Source organism: Phymastichus coffea, unplaced genomic scaffold (assembly GCF_024137745.1).
Source record: "Phymastichus coffea isolate CEN01 unplaced genomic scaffold, Cenicafe_Pcof_1.1 PCOF00015, whole genome shotgun sequence".
Lineage (NCBI taxonomy): Eukaryota > Metazoa > Arthropoda > Insecta > Hymenoptera > Eulophidae > Phymastichus > Phymastichus coffea.
In genome coordinates, this window is record NW_026706826.1 from 2,120,988 (window position 1) to 2,142,333 (window position 21,346).

Consider the following 21,346-nt stretch of genomic DNA (forward strand, 5'->3'; position numbering starts at 1 on the left):
ATGTGATGTAATGTATCAAAGTAATATATGAACGTTGTACAGCGCGAAGTATACTGTTTTTGATTAATAAAAATCTATTTCTGGCTATATTGCAAATAAACTGATCTTATAATATTTTTCATTTTCTGTCTACAAATTCAATAAAGAACATTTCATGAAGAACGTTGATCGTTTATTTGTAAATATAATTACAAGTAATTTTTATTTGTGGATTTGGCAATAGGTTAAAATAAAATTTGTAATGTACATATAAATGTTATACAGTTAAATTGAACCTATAACAAAAATACTAATGTATCAGAAAGATTTATTTTTTATTTTTTACAATAAAACATCATTTATAGAACAGTACAAAAGTATAGCGTACGTAAGTATATGGCACATCAGTCTATTACTATTGTAGAAATAATTTGTTCGTATATTTGAAGAACTTCACTCATATTTACGTAATTTTAATAACTTTATTGATATTACCGCAACATTTCTTTATATTTCTGTTTGTGTTTGCTCAGCATTTCAGTTACCGTCACTAGTTGTTTAATTGTAGCCTGAAATTAAGAAATGACCATGAATGAAAAACTTCATAGATTTTAAAATAATTTAAATATTATATGTGGGATATGAAATATATATCGACAAGTAAATATCTACTTGTAAAAAGTGATAGATGACATGTTAAAATATTTTATTCGTGAGCTGATTGGTGAAGATATGGTTACATGGTATTCTGTTATGTGACGACAACCATATGTGTTTATATATAGTTTCAAGTCATTAGAGATTTTAGTGATAAAAATTGAATTTATCATAATGCATAGGAGTCCTTGTAAAGATAATAACAGTAAAAAAGTGTAGTTTAATTGTTTTAAAGTTAATTTTTTTAAACTAGCAAAAGGTTATGTTCTGGAATTGTTCTGATTAGTTTCTCTTATTAATAAATAAAATTATTAGTAATAAAATTTAAATAAATGTTACAATGTCGGTATTTTTATTAAAACAATACGATAAAAGTTTAATAGTACTTTTATATCAGTTTTCGATATGGTAAATCATGAATTTGGAAAACGTGCAATAATTTGATTAATATATATTTTGCTTTTGTAACATGTGCTTTGTAAAAAAGTTCAAAAATAAACCTTTGAAAAAGTAGTTTATATTAAATATATTAATCAATATGACAATGAAAATGAAGATAAGGACGTGTGAAGCACTTTTTGGCGTCACTAATTGAATAAATAATTTGTTTGGTGGTAAGGCTTTTTTAATGCGAATTTCAATTGAAAGTACATGTTGGTCTTAGATTTCGTTCGTGAAATATTGGAGACTAATTACATTTATAAACCATTCAAATAACTATGAAATTCATTTCCATAAACTGCTCAATTACCTTGAAAGAATGCTTTGTAAATATCTTTGCTTGAATATAAACTACGTAAATTATAAGTATCAGCGTAAATAAATTGAATTAGCGGTCGCATATTAAAAAGTATACGAAAGTCGCATACATATTAATTTTTAAAAACGATCAAATCGACCGATTTTAATATATATGCATTACTCACAAACATTAAGAGATATAAAGGAAATTCCAAATTTTTAGAGTCATTTTCAAAAAGGGATAACTCGTAGAGAAATGGTTATATAGAAAGAAAAAATAAAGTTGTAGCTTTGAGTTTCTAGTTTCCAGATCAGAGCTGTAAAATTTGTTAGTGTAGATAGTTTTTAAGTAGTCATTGAAAAATCAACAACAAAAATTTGTCTAGTTTTCTTCACTTGAACATGATCCATGAACTTCAAAAATTGTCTTTGATCATGCGACTTTCAAGCTCTTTTAAGCAATTTAATCAGTTTTGATTTGACTTTACACGATGATTTAGCTCAGAGTAATCATCGATCAAAGCAGAAAGTCCATTTTGACTTTAAAATATAATCAATCACTCTAAATTTTTTTTAAAGAAATCTGAAAAAATGTATTTCTTCTGCAGCTTCTACAATTAAAATACAGTTTTCTAACAACTACAAAACAGTTTTTTTTTTCAAAACTACCCTAAAAAATTTTTTTGAACTACCTCAAATATTTGATTTTTTTTTATATTTCATGCTTAGGCGATATCTATCTGCCACAGATGTGCCGCGTATTATTACCTTACTTTAAGATGGTCGTAGCCAGATCGAAAATTTTACGGAAATTCAGCGAAACATTCAGAGATGTATCAGTATGCGAGAACGTGTTCAAGCGGTGATCCAAAACAAGGGCGTTAATACTAGCTATTGAAGCAAGATCATGTACGCACACGCACACACACACGTACACGAAATTTATAGTATAAGTTTGGAGTCATTATACGAGATCTGTCCCAAAAGTATCCAACTTACCTCGATTTTTCGGCGCTTGATTTATTTTTTATCATTCAGGGGATGGCATCCTTCAAAGAGGTCCCCATTTGATTGAATAAAATGCTTATATCGATGTTTCCACTTATTAAAACACTTTTGAAAGTTAGACTTCGGAATCATCTTTAGTGCATTCCTCGCATTAGTTTTCAGTCGCTTGATCGTCGAATCGATGTTTCTTAAGTGGGATTTTCTATCGAGGAAATAGCCAAAACTCGCAGGGAGCTATATCGAAACTGTATAGAAGCTAGCAGAGCTGCGCAACACTGTGTTTCAATGAATACTGCTGCACAAGGTTTGATGCGTATGCCGGAGCATTATCGTGATGTAAAAGCTAGTCACCGGTTTTCCAAATTTGCGGTCGTTTTCTCCTGATTGCATCACGCAATCTTTTTAACGTAGCACTCTTTGTTGATTTTCTGGCCTGTAGGAACATATTCATAATGCATAATGCTTTTATAATCGAAAAAAACAATCAACATTGCCTGGATATTGTTTTGATTTTGACGGGCTTTTTTCAGTCGAGGTTCAGATGACAGCTTCCACTGCGAAGATTGTTGTTCTGTTTGCAACATTTCAATAATTTTTGCACAACTTTTACCAAAATTAAAGAAAAATTTTATGTAAATTGGTAAATATACTGAACTGAATCTACTCCGACTGTTTGCTATCAAGGTAAGCCACGACAAAGTTTCGAATGGAGCTAAGCCGCGGATAAATATTGCGGGCAAACATATTCCTACATTTATTAATCCACGGATAATTTTTCATAAGCCTAATATACCTAATTAAGTGAAAGACCGAAATATTTAATTACCTTATAAAACGTTTCACTTATAGCTTTAGCTAAAAACTTTTAGAGTCAATCATTGTTCAGAGTGGCACTCCCCTGAAATATTAATTAATCTCAATTAATAATTAGAAGTGCCTGGTGTCCAACACTTCAATAGATTATGTGATTTTATCCAGCTCCTCCTTCGATGCTATCTTTATCTCCTCAATCGTGGCATAGCGTCGTCCTTTCATGGACCTCTTCAGTTTTGGAAACAGGAAAAAGTCACAGGGGGCCAGGTCTGGGGACTACAGTGACTGCGGCATCATTACTGTGTTGTTTTGGTCAAATATTCGCGCACAAGTAACGATGTGTGAGCAGGGGCGTTATCATGGTGCAAAAGTCAGTTTTTGTTCTTCTACAAATCCAGATGTTTCTGGCGGATTGCTTTTTTTAGAATAGGCAAAAATCAAAGACGAGCCAAAACACATCCAAGCAAAACAGATGTCAAAAATTAACTAAACATTCAAAATGGCCGAACTTGTCAGCATCACGAATACCAACATAACGCTACAAAAAAATCAAAAAACAAAGAGCCCAGCCGGGTAAGCATGTGAAAAGTGCCCTTAGACCTTTCGAAAAAGTGACAAAGCCCAATGTTCCGGCTTATAATGAAACCCCCTCTGCCAAATTTTCAGACCCATATTGACCCATGGGGCAAAATGGGACACTATTTTGTGGTTTTAGGTTTTTTAACAATAGCTCGGTTGGTTGTGAAGATACCTAAAAACTGTAAATACAAAAGTTGTAGGGTTTTTGAAGAGCTACAAACCTATAAACACCAAATTTTTTTAGCGCGAAATTCAAATTTTTAAAGGTATTCGAAAATTCCAATTTAACGCCAATTTTGTCCATTCATACCTGCAACTCCGAAAAAAATCTTGAATGTTTCTCATAGATAGGAGTATATGTGTGAATTTTTTCAGATTTTTATAGGTGGTAGAAGGTACCTAAAAAAAATAAAAACCACTAAAAACGAATAAAAAATCCAGTTTTTCGATTCTAGCTCTTTTTGGTTTCATTCCACGATACAATCAATAGCGCCATCGTATTTTACGTTAAAAAATACGTCGAAAACATGCATAACACTTTTATCATCAGACCCATTACACCCTAAGAAATCGACGACTAAACTCCCAATCTTAGCCTGCCCACATGTAATACATGGAAAATCGAAGGTCGCACGTTTCATTGTCGATTTTTCATTACGCGGTAGAGCTAACGATGAAAGTATGATACATGTTTTCGACGTATTTTTAACGTAAACACAATGGTGTAACTGGTTTTATGGTAGGCCTAATCCCGAAAACGATAAAAGCGAAAAACTAGTGGAAAGCAGCTGCTTTCCAGTAGTTTTTCGATATTTTTTTGACTATAGCACTTTTCAATTACATTCTAAGATAAAACCAATCGCGCCATCGGGTTCGACGTTCAAAAATACATCAGAAACATACATCATACCTTTATTATTAGTATCATTATACGACGAGAAATCGACTATTAATCTCTGAAACTCCGTTGAAAGGCTGAACCCAATATTATTATTATTCCTGGCTACATGCATGACTTATGTTTACTACTCGTACCTTGATAATGATAAAAAAATATTATTTCTCTGTTCACGACGAAGTGCTAAATATTTTAGGATGTTCTTTGTGAAAAAAATCTGTAGGATTTTTCATCAGATTTTTGCACTATTTGGTACTGCGGCACTGTTGAATAAACCACGTAGTTTCAAAATCCTTTTTACTTACTTTTATTTTGCACCCGAATCTCCGATAAAAAAATATTATTTTCCTGTTCACGACGAAGTGCAAAAAATTCTAGGATTTTTAAAAGTGATAGAAAACTATTAAATATTTCCAAAACTCAAAACAACGGTATTCCATCGACTATTCGATCGCAGTGCTGCCCTGGTGGCCATTTGCGAAACGATACCTTGCCACATTAAAAGAACCTCCCCCTCCACGAGATAAGAAAAAATAAAAATAATAATAAGAAGATAAGATAAAACACAGAAAAGAAGTCAGAACTCACTCATATCTACTCATGTCCATGTTTCATGTTTCTGACTAGACCTACAGACCGTGCTGCATACAGACCCAAGCGCTCGTAGCGCTATACGGTTTATGGCGAATTCATAAACTATCAGCGGTGAGAATCGAGCACGGTAGTATAGACAGGTCCGGAGTATCTCGGAACATTGGGCTTTGTCACTTTTTCGAAAGGTCTAAGGGCACTTTTCACATGCTTACCCGGCTGGGCTCTTTACGTAGCCCGCAGAAATTCCAAATTCGCGATACTTTTCGAACAGACTTCGTATATCATCTGCAAATTATAACACAACCACGCTTTCCGGTAAATCATCGATTATATTTTTAACGTATAAGATGTATAATAAAGGAAATAAAATTCTTTTTTAAGCTACAACTTTGCTCGTGGTATGATAGCTATATCCAAGACGTCGGTATAAATTTAAGGTAATGAATAGAATAAATTTCATTTCGAGAGCAACTGATCCTTGCAAACTCTTCTAAAGAGATTTCAAAAATAACATTGTCAATAGCTCCGCTAACGTCTAGGAATGTTGCCAGCAAACCTTTGCGGTTTATTGTAGCTTTGTTTATAGTTAGTTAGTTTATTTATTTACAACTTATATGTTACATTTGGTTTACATTTCTTAAATTTCTATTTGTGTCTCGTATCCAGTTTGGGTAGTTGATTATGTATGTGTTTTGTGTGTGTGTGTGTGTGTGAGTGCGCGCGTGCGTGTTGCATGTTTTCTTTTCAGCTTTTCCTTTATTACTTTCTTTTGCCTTTTCACCTTTGCCTTTTCTTTGCTTTTGCTCTCCTTCTTGCTAATCATTTCATCTATCTTTCTCCTTATTAAGGCTTTGACACCTTTTTCTTGTTTCCTATTGCTCTCTCTGCCTTTCCTTTCCTCAACCTCACTTATTTTTCCTTAGTATCTTATGATTTGCCTTCTAGTTTACTTTTTTCTTTCTCTTCTTCGATTCTTCTTCTTTTCCATTTTGCTCCATCCTCCAATACCTGCTTCCTCTCGCTTGTGTAGTTGCTTTTACTTGTGTCTTGTGTGTGTGTGTGTGCATGTGTATGTTTATGTTTGCGCGTACGTTTGTGTTTTGTGTGTATGTGTGTGTATGTATGTGTGTGTAGATGTGTCTGCGAGTCTTGCTTCTCTGTCTTCTGTTTCCGTCTCTCCTTAGGGTCTTGTAGCTTCGTCTTCTTGCTTTTCTTTTTCTTTCTTCTCTTCATTTCTTCTTCTTTTCCATTTTATCTCCATCATCCACGCTATCTTTTCTTTGCTTTCTATTATTATTTTTTCCCATTCTTCCCCTTCCTTTCTGCTTTTTTCACATTTTTCTACAATGTGCTTCCAATTTTCTTCCTCTTTCATACACATTCTGCATCTCTTATTTTTTTCTTTTTCCCAATACCTTCTTCCTCTCGTTTCATTACCTAACCTAAACCTTTCCCTTATTTGCAGGCCTTTTATTCTTCCCTCTCCTTGAATTTCCTTTAACCTATACCTTTTCATTTCTTCTTTCAGCTCTTTCCACTCGTTTATGTATCTTGATTTTTCTAGCTTTTCTTCTAGTTCTTTTTCATCTTTTTTCTTCAGCTCATCTCTTATTTCTTCCCAAAACTCTTCCCTCATTTTATCTCCCTCTTCTCTCTCTCTGTATATTTTACTTTTTTCCAGCCTTTCCTCTCTCTCCTCCTTCTTACCCTTTTTATCTTTTTCATTTCTTTACCTTTTCTTTAATTCTCTCCATGCTTCTTTTCTTATTGAGCCATCTCTTTTTTCTCTTATTTTGTTTTCATACTTCATTGCTCTTTCTAATGCTGTTTCTTTCATTTCTTGTCTTCCTGTTTCCCATCGTATTAGGTAACTTGGCGTGTTTCTATCTAATCCTAATACCCACTTTATATATTGTAGTTGTAGTCTCTCTATTTCCTCATATCTCTTCCATCCCCAGATTTCTGCTCCATACATAATCACGCTTTTCGCCAGAGCATCGAACAGGTTCATCCTTAGCTCCCAGTTTTCTCTAAATAGCTTTTCTCCTATCCCCCATAACTTTCCAAATCCCATATTTATTTTGCCTTCTACCTTCTTTATTTGCTTTTTATTTCCGTTATTTCTGCTTATCACATATCCTAAGTAGTTGTACTCTTTCACCATCTCTATCTTCTCATCTTTCCATTCGAATTCTTCTTCCTTCCCCCTTCTCCTCCTCTCCTGCATTTCATCATCTTTGATTTTCCTACATTTAACTCTAACCCCCTTTCTTCCAGGTATCTTTTTAATTTTTTCAGCATTGCTTTCATTCCACTTTCACTCTTTGCCATCATCACTATATCATTTGCGTATCCTAATGTCCATATTTTCTTCCTTCCTATCACTACCCCTCCTTCCTGCACCTGCTTGATCTTCACATCCAGGTTGGCGAAGGCAAGATTAAATAGCGTGGTGCTCAAAGGGCACCCTTGCCTTACGCCTTTGTACGTCTCAAACTCCCCAATTATTTCTCCTCCAACTTTTACCTTACTCCCTGTTTTCTTGTATATTTCTTCTATTCTGTTCCTAATTTTTCTATTTATCCCTTTCTCTTTCATTATTTCCCATATTTTCTTCCTCTTTATTTTATCAAAAGCGGCCTTCATATCTGCAAAGAATACGAATAGTTTTCCTCCTTTTTCCCTTATTTCCTTTCCTATTATTGTTTTTAATATAAATATCGCGTCCATTGTTCCTCTTTTCTTCCTAAATCCCATCTGCGTATCACTTAGCGTTTCTTTAGCTTCTAGTTCTCTTTCCAGCTTTTTTCTCAGTATTTCCGCATATATTTTATATCCCGTATCCATCAGCGTTATTCCTCTATAGTTTCCTACTTCTTCTTTACTCCCTTTCTTATATATTGGTACTATTATTCCCTTCTTCCATTCTTCCGGATATCCTTCTCCGTTCCATATTCCATTTAAGCACTTTGTCATATCTTTTATCAAGCCTTCCGTGCCTTCCACCCACGCTTCATTTGCTATACCATCTTCTCCTGTTGCCTTTTTCTTTTTCATTTTTCTTATTACCTCTTTTACTTCTCTTTCTTTGATTTCTTCACCTTCCTCTCCTTCGCTGTCTTCGGTTTCTTTCCCTTTAATTTCTTCCTGTTTTTTCTCTCCCAATTGTTCCTTGAAGTGCTTTATCCATTCTTCTTTTCCTATATTTTCGTCTAATCCAATTCTTTTCTTCCTATTGCCATTCACTTTATCCCAGAATTTTCTTCTCGTCTTATCTGTTCTTATTTCTTCTGCCACTCTTTTCCCTTCATTTTCTTTTGCTTTTCTTATTTCCTCTCTGTATTCTCTCTTTGCTTCTAGGTATTTGCCTCTGTCTCCTTCCCCTTTTCTTACCTTATTTAACTCTGCCATCACCCTATTCCTTATTGCCTTACATTCTTTTCTCCACCAGCTTATTTGTGATCTTTTTTTTCCTTATCTTCTTTTTCACAACTGCGTTCTTCACTCTATTTTTTATATCTTTCCATTTATCTGTTTCCTCTATTGCGTCTATCCATCTCTGATACTCTCTTATACCTTCTTTACTCCAGTCGTCTATCATTCTTTCTTCCTCTTCTTTTCTTTCTTCCGCTATTTTGTCTCCCAGTTCCACCTCTATTGGTAAGTGGTCCGACCTTACCCTCTCCTTTATTTAAACCTTTTTTATCGCCTCATCACCTTCCTCGTTACCTACTACATAGTCTATCATTGACATTCCTCTCGCTCCTATATATGTTATTTCTCCCTCTTCATCTCCTTCTTTTCTCCCATTCGTTATCACTAAAAGTCCATTTCTCCTAGTCATTTTATTATTTCTTCTCCCTCTGCGTTTAACACTTTATCCTTGGCCTTAATTTCTTCTAGGTTTTCTGCTGTCTCCCATTCCCTTCCTTCGTTTCCTGTTCTTGCGTTGAAGTCTCCTCCTATAATTATTGTTTTTCCTCTGTTCTCCTCTATCTCTTCACTGAGGTATTCATAGTTTTCCTTCTTCTCATGTTGCATATAAACCGATGCTATCATGTATTCCCTCCCTCCGATCTTTATTTCTCCTACTATTACCTCACTTGACCTTTCTTTCTTCCATTCTACCTTATTCATCCCTTTCCTCTCTCTTACCGCCATTATTCCTCCCCCTATTTCTCTCCCCTTTCTTCCTTCTCTTCTTGAGTCCCTCCACTCTATGCTGTACCCTTTCAGTTGTTTCTCCACACCAGTTCTTGCCCCTTGCCTCTTCACCCAGGTTTCCGTTAGCCCTATTGTGTCGAATTCCCTAACATATTCCCAGTCGTCTTCCTCCATGCTCCTCACCCCCGCCACGTTCCAGAATAGTATTTTTACTGCCTTTCTCCCCTCTCTCTCCCTTCTCTTCTCCCTCTCTCTCTTTTATCCCTATTGTTTTCGAAACCCTTCCACCCCCTTTCCTACCATTTTTCCCTCTCTCTCGCTCCACCACCATTCTTCTTCCTCTGATTTCACCCCGTTATGCCACATCTTTACCTCTTTACCTTTACTTCTTATTTCTTTCGTTTTTCTTCTTACTTCCTCTCTTATCTTTCTCTGCTTCCACGTCCAGTCCTGATCTATGTATATCTTTTTCTGTGCCAGATTCTTTTTCTTCTTCATACTTCCTTCTTTTTGTTCCCATGACGCGCATCTAATTTGCCACATGTTTTTTCTTCTTTCTCTCCGATCATCTCTCTCCGCTGTTCCTCCTATTCTTCTCAGATTCACTATCTCTCCTTTCATTTCTAGTACCTCCCTTAACCAGACCTCTGCCTCTCCCTTCTTTCCCCATCTTAACTCACCCTCTAAGTCTGTTACTATTATATTGTTTATCCTACTTTCTCTATCCATTTTTTCTCTCATATGCTCTAATTCTTCCTTATTGTCTACTTCTGTTCCTCTTTGCTTCTTGTTTCCTCCTTCTATGCTTTCTTTTAGTTTCACGCATTCCTCTTCCAACTGGTCCATCCTCTCTCTCCATTTTTCCTGCAGTTTATTTTCTCTACGTTCTGCTTTTTCCCTTTCTTCTTTCGTCTCTTTTTTTCTTTCTTCTCTCTCTCTCTCTCTTGTTCTTTCCTAACTTTTCCTATTTCCTTCTCCCACCTTTCTTCTCTTCTTTTCCCCTCTGCCTCCATTCTTTCCATTTTTCCCATTATTTCTTTAAACATTTCTGTCCTTTCTTTCCTTTCCTCCTCCCATACCTCTCTTAACTCATTAAGGCCCATGCCAAACCTGGGAAAGATAGCGCCAAACTAACTATGCCAATCGTAGCTAAATCGAAAAAAAAATACCCCTGTTTTTTCTTTTGCCATTTTCAATTGTTTATAAAAAATTATTTAAACAAATTATCAAAAAGGTATTATTTTTAAAAAACTGATAGCGGCAATCGATTCTACGGGAAAAAACATGAAAGAAATGTATATAACGTTTTTTTGTCAGACGTCAATTTGTTAGTGTAAAACGGCTATAAACAATTGCAAGTCTGTCAGGTACATGTGTATACGCCAAATCCCAAGCAAAATCTATTGCCGATAGCGCCAAACTAACTATGCCAATCGTAGCTAAATCGAAAAAAAAATACCCCTGTTCTTTCTTTTGCCGTTTGCAATTGTTTATAAGAAATTATTTAAACAAATTATCAAAAAGGTATTATTTTTAAAAAACTGATAGCGGCAATCGATTCTACGGGAAAAAACATGAAAGAAATATATATAACGATTTTTTGTCAAATGTCAATTTGTTCCAAAAACAAATAACTGTAAAATAGCGATTTTCTATAATACATTCAAATTTCTATGAAGCTTCATCCATGTGGTCATTTTTGTGATCATTGCATACAACTTTAGAACATTCACAGTACAGCTGAGTTCTTTTTTTACATGATGAAACCTCACAATGTAGGTACTTACCTATTTTTATTTTGTGTTCGTTCGATGAACTATCACTATGTCTTTTTTGTCTGACAGGGCGGTCCCTTGAAAACTTATCGAGATAATATTGGCAAACTTCTTGCACAAGGTCTTTCGTTCCCTTTGGTAATTCTGGATGAAGCTTATTATAGATGACGGTAGAATTTGTCAATGCTGCCTGAATAAGTCTCACAAAGAGACACCACATCCATTTCTTACTTTTAATTGTAGGCGTCAATGCTTTGCAATGTTGATCATGCAGATCAACTCCACCCATGTATCGATTATACATTGAAAACGCTTGAGGGAAGAGAATTGACTTCTTAGATGACTCGTGCCATCTCTGTACTTCAACTTTTGGCTCATCATCATATTTCGTTGAAAGAACTGATACAGGTTTTGAGTCCATAACAGTGATATAATTCAAATTTGAATTACTATCGTGCAAAGCCATAGTTGTACCCCTTTCTGCTTTTTTTGGCATCTCAACTTTTTCTTTGACTCGGTTTTGTCTAACAGTCCCAGTTGCTGATAATCCTAGTTTATGTAAATGAACCGCCATCAGATCTGGACTTGTGAAAAAATTATCAAAATATATATGATATTTACGAAGATCATCTTTGTCAGTTACTTTTAATAGAGGTGAAAGTAACTTCATGACGACTCTAGATCCCAAACCGACGGCAACTAAAGGATTTCTTTCATCAATTCCAGCTTTTCCCGTATAAATATCAAGTTCATATATACAGTGCCGGTCAGCCACTTTTACCCCCCCACGGGCAAAATCAGTCTAACTTCAAAGTTTTATATCTCTGGTAGAAATTAACGTACAGAGACGCGCGTGGGTGCGTTTGAAAGGTCTTTCGGAGAGCTTTCAAATGATATGACTCACGGTTGCCATCGATTGTTTTTTTAAATTTTGCAACAATTATACAAAATTGAAAATTCTGAAATTTTTTTATTATTTTTGACAATTAGCCAATTTTGGAAAAAAAATCGTACGAAAATTTGAAGTACACCATTTTTTAGCTATTACCAAGCCCTATCTGAATCACTCATCAAAAATTTATTTTCGTCAAATATGACGCGCGCATGGGCATTTTTTCCTGGAAGTGACAGTTTTTTTCAACATTTTTTATCTCCGTCAAATTGTAATAATCGAAAAAAATTTTATAGGAGAAAAAATGTTTGTTTTTTCACGTAGAATACTGCAATAATTTTTTTTTCGGTTTTTCGAAAAATTTTTTTTTTCGGTTTTTTTCAATTTTTTTTTTCTCACAGTCGGTACGCTCAAAAGATAAGAAACCACAAAAAAAAAATTTGTTCCATCCATTCAATAATACTACATAACAAGTATCGTAAATTACATAAAAAAAAATCTTTTTTTTTTCGACCTTGAAAAATAATTTAAACCGAAAAAAAAATTTTTTCGAAAAACTGAAAAAAAAATTATTGCAGTATTCTTCGTGAAAAAACAAACATTTTTTCTCCTATAAATTTTTTTCGATTGTTACAATTTGACGGAGATAAAAAATGTTGAAAAAAACTGTCACTTCCAGGAAAAAATGCCCGTGCGCGCGTCATATTTGACGAAAATAAATTTTTGATGAGTGATTCAGATAGGGCTTGGTAATAGCTAAAAAATGGTGTACTCCAAATTTTCGTACGATTTTTTTTCCAAAATTGGCTAATTGTCAAAAATAATAAAAAAATTTCAGAATTTTCAATTTTGCATAATTGTTGCAAAATTTACAAAAACAATCGATGGCAACCGTGAGTCATATCATTCGAAAGCTCTTCGAAAGACCTTTCAAACGCACCCACGCACGTCTCTGTACATTAATTTCTACCAGAGATATAAAACTTTGAAGTTAGACTGATTTTGCCCGTGGGGGGGTAAAAGTGGCTGACCGGCACTGTATATCCATCTGAGGAGCAAAGTGCCCACACCTTGAACCCGAATCGGATTGGTTTATTTCGTATACATTGTTTTATTCCGAATCTGCCATAATATTTGACCATTATCTCGTCTATTGATAGATTATAGTCAAAAAAGCCAAATTGCATACAATTTTGACGAAAATAATCATACAGTGTTCTTACTTTCCAAGCTTTGTCGTTTTTATTCTCATCCTTCTTTTTATAAAATTTAATATTTCTCTTGATTTCAACAAATCTATTCCTTGTCATGAGATTAGATATGACTGGACACTGTAAAATTAATTTACTTGACCAATAGTCACGAAGATTCTTCCTAGAATTTATTATAGTAATCATTAAGATTACCATAAATTTTTCTAGGTCGATCATACTAAGTTCAAAATTATTTTCCGCTGTAGCTTCAATTATATACTTTTTCATTGAATCTGAAAAATATATTTCAAATAACTCTACAGAGTTCTTAGAAAATAAAGACGAAATCGATTGAATACTGAAGTTATCATCAGTATCCATAATTGTAGAGTGGCTTGGAGCCTTTTCTTGCCATTTATAGATATGATTATGTTCTAATAATTTTTGCGTACTAGTGTAAGTATTTTTGACATGTTCATAAGAGCCGGTGGGAATTATTTGAGATGAAATATCTTCATCAAGATTGCAATCTCCATCTGAGCTCCCATGATCTTCCGGTATAAAAGTTATATCTACATGTTGACAATCATCGATATCATCCTCCTCAACTAATTCTGCTAAATCTTTTACTCTACGCCTTGGCATCTTCACTTATCAATTATAAACAAAGAATTATATTGGGACTACAAAAATCAGATCACTACCCAACACGACAACTTATACTAGAAATATTTGTAATGAAAACTGAATCTGTAAGATTACATGAAACCGTTAGCCCGCAACTCAAACGTGATCTCTAACACGGTTTCAATAGAAAAAAAATTTTGCAAACTCTTTGCAACTTCGTAACCCAACAATTACTATGTTAGTCAAATTTCCAAATGTACAATTTGTGAAAATTCAAAGCTTTCTGTCCTATTTTCTTAAACAAATTGACGTCTGACAAAAAAACGTTATATACATTTCTTTCATGTTTTTTCCCGTAGAATCGATTGCCGCTATCAGTTTTTTGAAAATAATAACTTTTTGATAATTTGTTTAAATAATTTTTTATAAACAATTGCAAACGGCAAAAGAAAAAACAGGGGTATTTTTTTTTTCGATTTAGCTACGATTGGCATCGTTAGTTTGGCGCTATCGGCAATAGATTTTGCTTGGGATTTGGCGTATACACAGGTACCTGACAGACTTGCAATTGTTTATAGCCATTTTACACTAACAAATTGACGTCTGACAAAAAAACGTTATATACATTTCTTTCATGTTTTTTCCCATAGAATCGATTGCCGCTATCAGTTTTTTGAAAATAATAACATTTTGATAATTTGTTTAAATAATTTTTTATAAACAATTGAAAATGGCAAAAGAAAAAACACGGGTATTTTTTTTACGATTTAGCTACGATTGGCATAGTTAGTTTGGCGCTATCTTTCCCAGGTTTGGCCTGGGCCTTAATGGGTTAATTCCCTTATGTCTGTCCGTATCTTTTCCATTATTTCTTCTACACCACTACTTTTTCCCACTTCTCTTAACGTGTTGTCCAATCCTTCTCCCCCCTCCCCATCCATCTCGCTTCCCTCGCTCTCACTCTTGCATCTCTTTGCCTCTCTCATTTCTCCTCTATTATTCTCCCTCGGCCTCTCCCCGCTCTCTCTCCCCCTCACCATCTTTACTCTTTTCTTCTTTTCCTCCTCTGGGCCTTTCTTATCCAACCTTCCACCTTTATCTCTTAATTTTTTTGTTGTCACAAATCTTTCCATCCTATCCCGTACGCCTTAATTCGACTCTCTATAACTACCCGTGATCCCACCTTTATTCCCTGTCTTACCTTTTCTGTCTCTGCCTTTACTTCTTACCGCCCCTCCTCTCTGCCTGCCTTTCCCGCTTTCTGATTTTCTCTCTTAACCTCAACTTTTATTTTTTTCTTTATTCCTTTCTCTCTGCTTTTTCCTGCTCTTCTCCAGGTCTCTCTCTCTCTTCTCCACTCCTCCTCCACCACCACGCTCTTTTCACCTCTATTTCTCTCCTCAAACACTTTTCCTCTTTGACTTTATCACCAAAACTCGCGCTCACATCCAAGACACGTCCGCACTCCCCTCGAGTGAAATCTAACCGTTGTAGCTCTGTTTATATTTAAGGATAGATTTTTTAAACTGTCCATACAATTTACTTTATCTAAATCCATTTTAAGACTCCCGTAAAATATTAGTAAGTTCATATCACCATTAAAGTCAGCTCTTTATAAGAGTTTCGAAAAGTTTACAGGAAGGACAAGAAGTTAGTACTATCGGTCTAATGCTTTCTCCATTACATTTTTACTCAAATAGACAAACAATTTTGGTATAAATTTGAGTATAAAATTGATTTATACGTTTCGTTAAAAGTATCAAGTAGTAATAAATGGTATTTTATAGGCAGATTTTTAATAATTTCGTAATCAATGCCATCAATTCCAGGAGCAGACTTCGTTTTCTTGATCATTAAGCTGGTATTAAATTCGACATCGTCGAAGAATGCAGCGGAATACTCATTATTGCTATACTCAGGCAAACATAAGGTCTGTACTCATCAATGAAGGTATGATTGTATCTAAGGCTTTTTGGATTTTAGTTTCATATTAAAGATTTTCAGTTATATGCAATTTTTGAACTTTAATCCATTTATTCTTTAAAACCTTGCATTTCACCCAAACGAAGTCTTGTCTAGTTCTAAAACTGATTGTTTCTGCCAAATTTCTAAAATATTTCTGTTTTTCTTTCCTACAAGTTTCAGTAGCTACGGTTAAATTCTCATTTTTTACTGGAAGCTATTTCTAGACGTTTTACTTTTTCGCATTCGGCGTTCCTTTAAGAGGCTGGATTTTTTACTTGTGTTGCTTATCAAATTTAGCTTTTTAAAACGACTATTACTACGTACGGCGTTGATAAGAATATTAATGAATCAAATATATTTCTCGTTGGTAAGGAGCGCATCGTAATCTAGTGACAAATATTCCAGATAGTTTTCGTCTAATTATTTGGTGGAGGAAAACTAGTTAGTTCTTATTGTTTTAAATTTAAACGATTTTTTTATAAAAGTAATTTTCTCAACGTCGACATAAAAATATATTGAATAATGATCAAAATCACGGGTTTCTTTCTCAATTTTTATGTGAATTTTATCAAATAAATTCATACTAGAAAGAATTAAATCAATATTAGATTTATTGTCATTTGAGGAGTTTTTGCGTATTTTAGTATTGATATTATGAATAAGAAGTTCAGATTTATATATACTCTCTAGTAGCCTTTCTTCGTTACGATCTGTTTTCACACAGTTCCAAGCCTGCTTGTGTAAATTAAAATCACTAACAAAGATACAGTACAAGTGGTTTGATAGTCTCATACTATTTTCTATAATTTTATTTAATTTAGCTTAACTTACCGTGTAACTTGGGACTCTGGAGCAGATTAGAAAACTAATTTTTGGATGGAAATTGGTTAGTAATACCGTACATTTCTATAGTTTTATCAGGAATTTTGATGTTTTTAATTTCGACAATATGTGTTTTTCTTCTAATATTTATAATACCTCCACCTTTTGAGTGGTCTCTGTCCTTTCGGTAATTGATGAAACCAGAAAAGTTCAGATAGTTGTCATCTTCTCTTTCTTCCATGCTCCAGGATTCGATATAGATGAATACATTTACGTTTGCTATCATCGTAGAAAGCTCGGTTAGTCTCTTGTAGATGTTTCTCGCATTCCAAAATACGCACTTATACTTTTCAGATTGGTTAGTACTTCTAGATGAGCTAGTAATTTTATTATGATAGTTTTTCTTGCATTTCGGTGTCAGATAAGCTGTATAATTTTAAGTTCATGGGTTCTTCCGGTTCTTCGAAGCTGAACAAGCTATTTTTAATCTTAGTTATCTTTGATTTTGTGGTTCACTGGTTCAAGTATAAAGAAATTCCTTTCAAGCATATCCACGAGTTCTTTTGTGTTATTAGTGTATTTGCCGCATATTTCTTTAATGTTGGAGTTGTGATACGTTGCAAGTATAAAGTTGTAACGGTCATCGTAGAAGATGGGGAAATTGTTTAGCTGAGTTAAATTGTTGCTTTATATCATCTGTAGTTGGAGCAGTTGCAGTTTCTATCCTTTTTAATTTTCGTTGATTTTGATTTTTGATATCGTCTCTTTTTTTGTTTACCATATTAGTCCCAGTCTCCATATTACTGGTAGTTGAGCTTGATGTTTAGAGCGATTATTTTGGTAGAAGTAATGAAGGCATGATATCAACAAAAGTGTGCTTTCCTTTAAAACGAGTATACTTCTCGTTTATTCGTGTTTTGCTGATACACTCATTGCTAGAGACTAAAGACAGTACCAAAAGCGAGATTAATTGAAATTTTGAAAGGATATAATGAAGTTAAAGTTTATAACGACTTCAAACTAGACGATTTAAAGAAGGTTATCAAGCAGATAATAGAAAAAGCATTAGAAAATAAAAAGAAAGAAGAAATAGAAGGAGCAGAAAAATTGGAAAAATCATTATCTGTCAAAGGAAATCCTAATACAGATGAAGAGTATCATAGAGAATCACTACAAGATTTCATTCGGAAACAATAAAAAATAGAGAAATTGAAGAAAGCGAAACAAAGCAAGAAAATAAAAAAGAAGACGAAATGGCAAACAGCGATAATATGAAACCTCGGAATTTTGATGTTAAGAATTATAGCTTATAGAAGAAGAAAATCTTCTTATATCTGAAATGCAAACAATGTGATAAGCCTGCAACTAGAAAAAAAACAGGCCACTGAAAGTTAAGCAGCATGGGGCGACAAGAATTCTGGTGATACTTCTAGCTAAATTCGGAATCTTGACTAAAAATTCAAAATATATAGAAATACATTACCATTTTGTAAATGAATGATATGACCAAAAAATTATTAATATTGCAAAAATCGATTCTGAAAACAATAATGCAGAAATAATAACAAAACCTCTCTTACGAAGTAAATTTGAAAAATTTAGAAAAGAATTACGAATTGTGTAATAAGCATACAACATAAATTGAAGGAGGTGTGTTAGAATATGGAATAAATTTATATTAGGCTCAGCAGTACAATATACTGCATAGAATGCAAAGCTTAGCAGTAGGATGCACTCTTTGAAATTTTGGTGAGTTCTGAGTTGCGTAATTACAACTCAGCAAATATCGGGTATAAAGGCTTAGAAGTCAAGCATATAGTTTTAGTGTCTGTCGATTTATGAATATTGTAATATCAGATGTCTGTAATGCTACTCGTCAAATATAACAAATACATATAAGGAATAATTATCCCTTTTACTCATACTTTATTTCAACAAATTATAATAATCATAATATACAAACTATTTATTTACAACTAACAATAAAACAAATAAATAACAAATAATAGATAATGCAAAAAATAAGTAAATTTTTAGAATAGAACAAAAATATGTAGACTAATTTTTATAAATAAATGAAATAAAAATGTGAATAATTGCATTTTGATATGAACTAAACTTTTTTTCATAAAATTGATTGCCTTTGCTTTTAATAATAGTTTTGTAAATTCTTGGTATTTTTTAAATAAATTTATTGAGAATGGTTGATGATATTTTTTCCATTTACTTTGTAGAGCGATCCATATCGTAGAAGTAGAATTACAAACAATGTAACTGCACGATCTAGCTCTTCCTAAAGGAACTTAATAGTGTTTAAGTCTGGACTCTGTGGTGGCTATTCTATAACAGTAAATTTCTTTTACTTTTCAAGATTCACCAAGTAATTTTTACAGATTTATGAGGTGTGCTTGGGATCATTGTCTTCCTGAAAAATAAAAGGAGTATCGACAAGATGAGTTCCTGATGGCAAAACGTTCTTTTGTAAAATTTGTTTGTACTCTTCTTTCCATCGATTTTTATGAGATCACCAATTTGTGACCCTGCAAAGCAGCTGCACACCATTACGAATCCTCTTCCATATTTAACGCTTGGAACTAAACATGTACTTAAAAACTTGTCACCCACTTTTCTTCTTACATAAATTTCTCTTTTACTTCCGAAAATCGCGAATTTGAATTAATTACTCCAAAGAACTTTTTCTTACTCATAAATAGTCCAATTTTTACGTTGTTTTGCCCATTTCAATCTTTTTTAATGTTTGCAGGTCATAGAAGTGGTTTTTTACATACTCGACCACGAAGTCCTTTTTCATAGTATCTTTAAAGTATAATACAGTACAATCGTTGACATTGTTTGTTAGGTGCTCATTAGTGAAAACATTTATTTCAGATAATGGTAAACGTCGATTCCGAAAAGACATTTGGATAATATACTTATCTTTGCTGGCACTTAATTTTCTTGAATACTTTCTATTACGTCTGTTTTTGTTTATATTTTTAAAGTGCTAGAGAAGGCATAATAAAGTTTTATTTTATTCTATACTATCTTTTTTGTATCTATCTATCTCTTCTCTTTCTTGCACCTAAGTATTGTAACGGGGGAGGTTATCTGAAAAATGTTAATTGTTTGAATCGCGAACGGATCGATTAATTAAATCGATTACCGTTGCCGTATGTATAATGCGAATTTAGCGCTGTTTTACTTGATTATGTAAGTACACTCCTCGCATAAATTAAAGGAACAAAAAAAATGTCTAAATTTATTAGTAATTTTCAACGGGCTATATTTCGGTGATAAATTGTCGTACAAGAAATAAAAAAATATAGTTTTTGAAGCTTGAAGACTCTAGATTTCGAATTTTTTGGTTACAAATTTTCCGGAGCATCTGTAGCCATGCATTTCTTGGATAAAGCACAAACAAAAATTTTCCACAATTTTCACCTTATTATTTTACTCTACGGGCATAAAAAAATGTTTTCGAGCTAGACCGAGCTAGATTTGCTTTTTGCGGGAGTCAGATACGACCATTTTTCATTGAGATATCGAATTTTGAATGCAAAAGAATTCTTTTTCACTTATCTGCCGATATCTCAGAAACTACTGGTCGTTCAGCGAACGAACCGGAGGTTTCGTTTTCTGTAGAAGATTTCCTACAAAAATTTGTCATGGTTGATTGGATAAAAAAATTGTTTCCACCTGTAACGTTTAACGTAAAAAAAGAGCAAAAAAGTACTAATTTCCCTTTTTTTGGTTAATCGACTGTATCTTCGGCAATATTGGGGGAAAAACTTAGGTTAGAAAAAATTGTTACAGACTAACGTACCTCACAGACCCCTCTAAATTTTAGATCGATCGGTTAAGCGGTTTTCCTGGACCGATGGATTTAAATTTTGAAAAAATTAAGGGAACAAGATTTTTGTTCCTTAAACTTGACTTAATCTATTTAAAAATCAATAATTTCATTTTTTTCGACTTTTTACTCAATCTTGAATTTTCTGAAGACTTATTAACGAAAAAAAATCCAAAAAAGTTTTTTACAAAATTACGAAAATTTTCTCAAAAATTTTTTTTAAAAATTGAAAAAAAAAAAAAAAATTTTTGTCACGCTTAAAAAAATTCCGTAAAATTTCCTTAAAAAAATATCGAAAAAATCAACAACAAAAAATGTGGAAAACGGCTTACCCTAAAGGCCATCCCTGTAACTTTCCGCTAATTTATTTTTTGTAAAATTAAATTTTCAAAATTTTTCAAATTAAAAAAAACCAAGAGGCCATTTCTAACTTACCTTGTTGAAGCTATGGACACATTCAAACCATTTTTCCTAAAAAAAATTTTATTGAATAGAATTAAAGTCGATATCCCGAAAGTGCCCATGGTACTCATTGCGCGAAATTCTGAACGATAAATTTTTTACGTTTTCTACAGAGCCATTACGTGACACAATACAGATTTTTTTTCAAAACTTTTCGACTTCTGGTAATAAAAACCAACAGTTTGTAACGGGGATTCAGACTTCCCCGTGATGGGTGATGCTAAATAGCTGCTCGGCTCATTGCAGGCTTGGTATGGGGTTACGCGGAACCCAGCCCAGTGGCTCAGCTATGCCACTTGAAGGCGTCCTTGCCTTCGGCCCGCGGAG

The 21,346-nt window shown here is 33.6% G+C and overlaps 1 protein-coding gene across 1 annotated transcript in view; it reads right to left on the reverse strand.

Annotated features, from left to right (window-relative positions):
• Nucleotides 1-306: 306 nt before the first annotated feature.
• Nucleotides 307-21,346, reverse strand: part of LOC131675037 (ras GTPase-activating protein 1) — a 1,462,590-nt gene continuing 1,441,550 nt past the window's right edge. Inside the window, exon 15 of the mRNA XM_058953862.1 lies at nt 307-548. Coding sequence (XP_058809845.1) covers nt 471-548 — 78 coding nt within the window. The 3' untranslated portion in view covers nt 307-470. The remainder of the gene's footprint in view (nt 549-21,346) is intronic.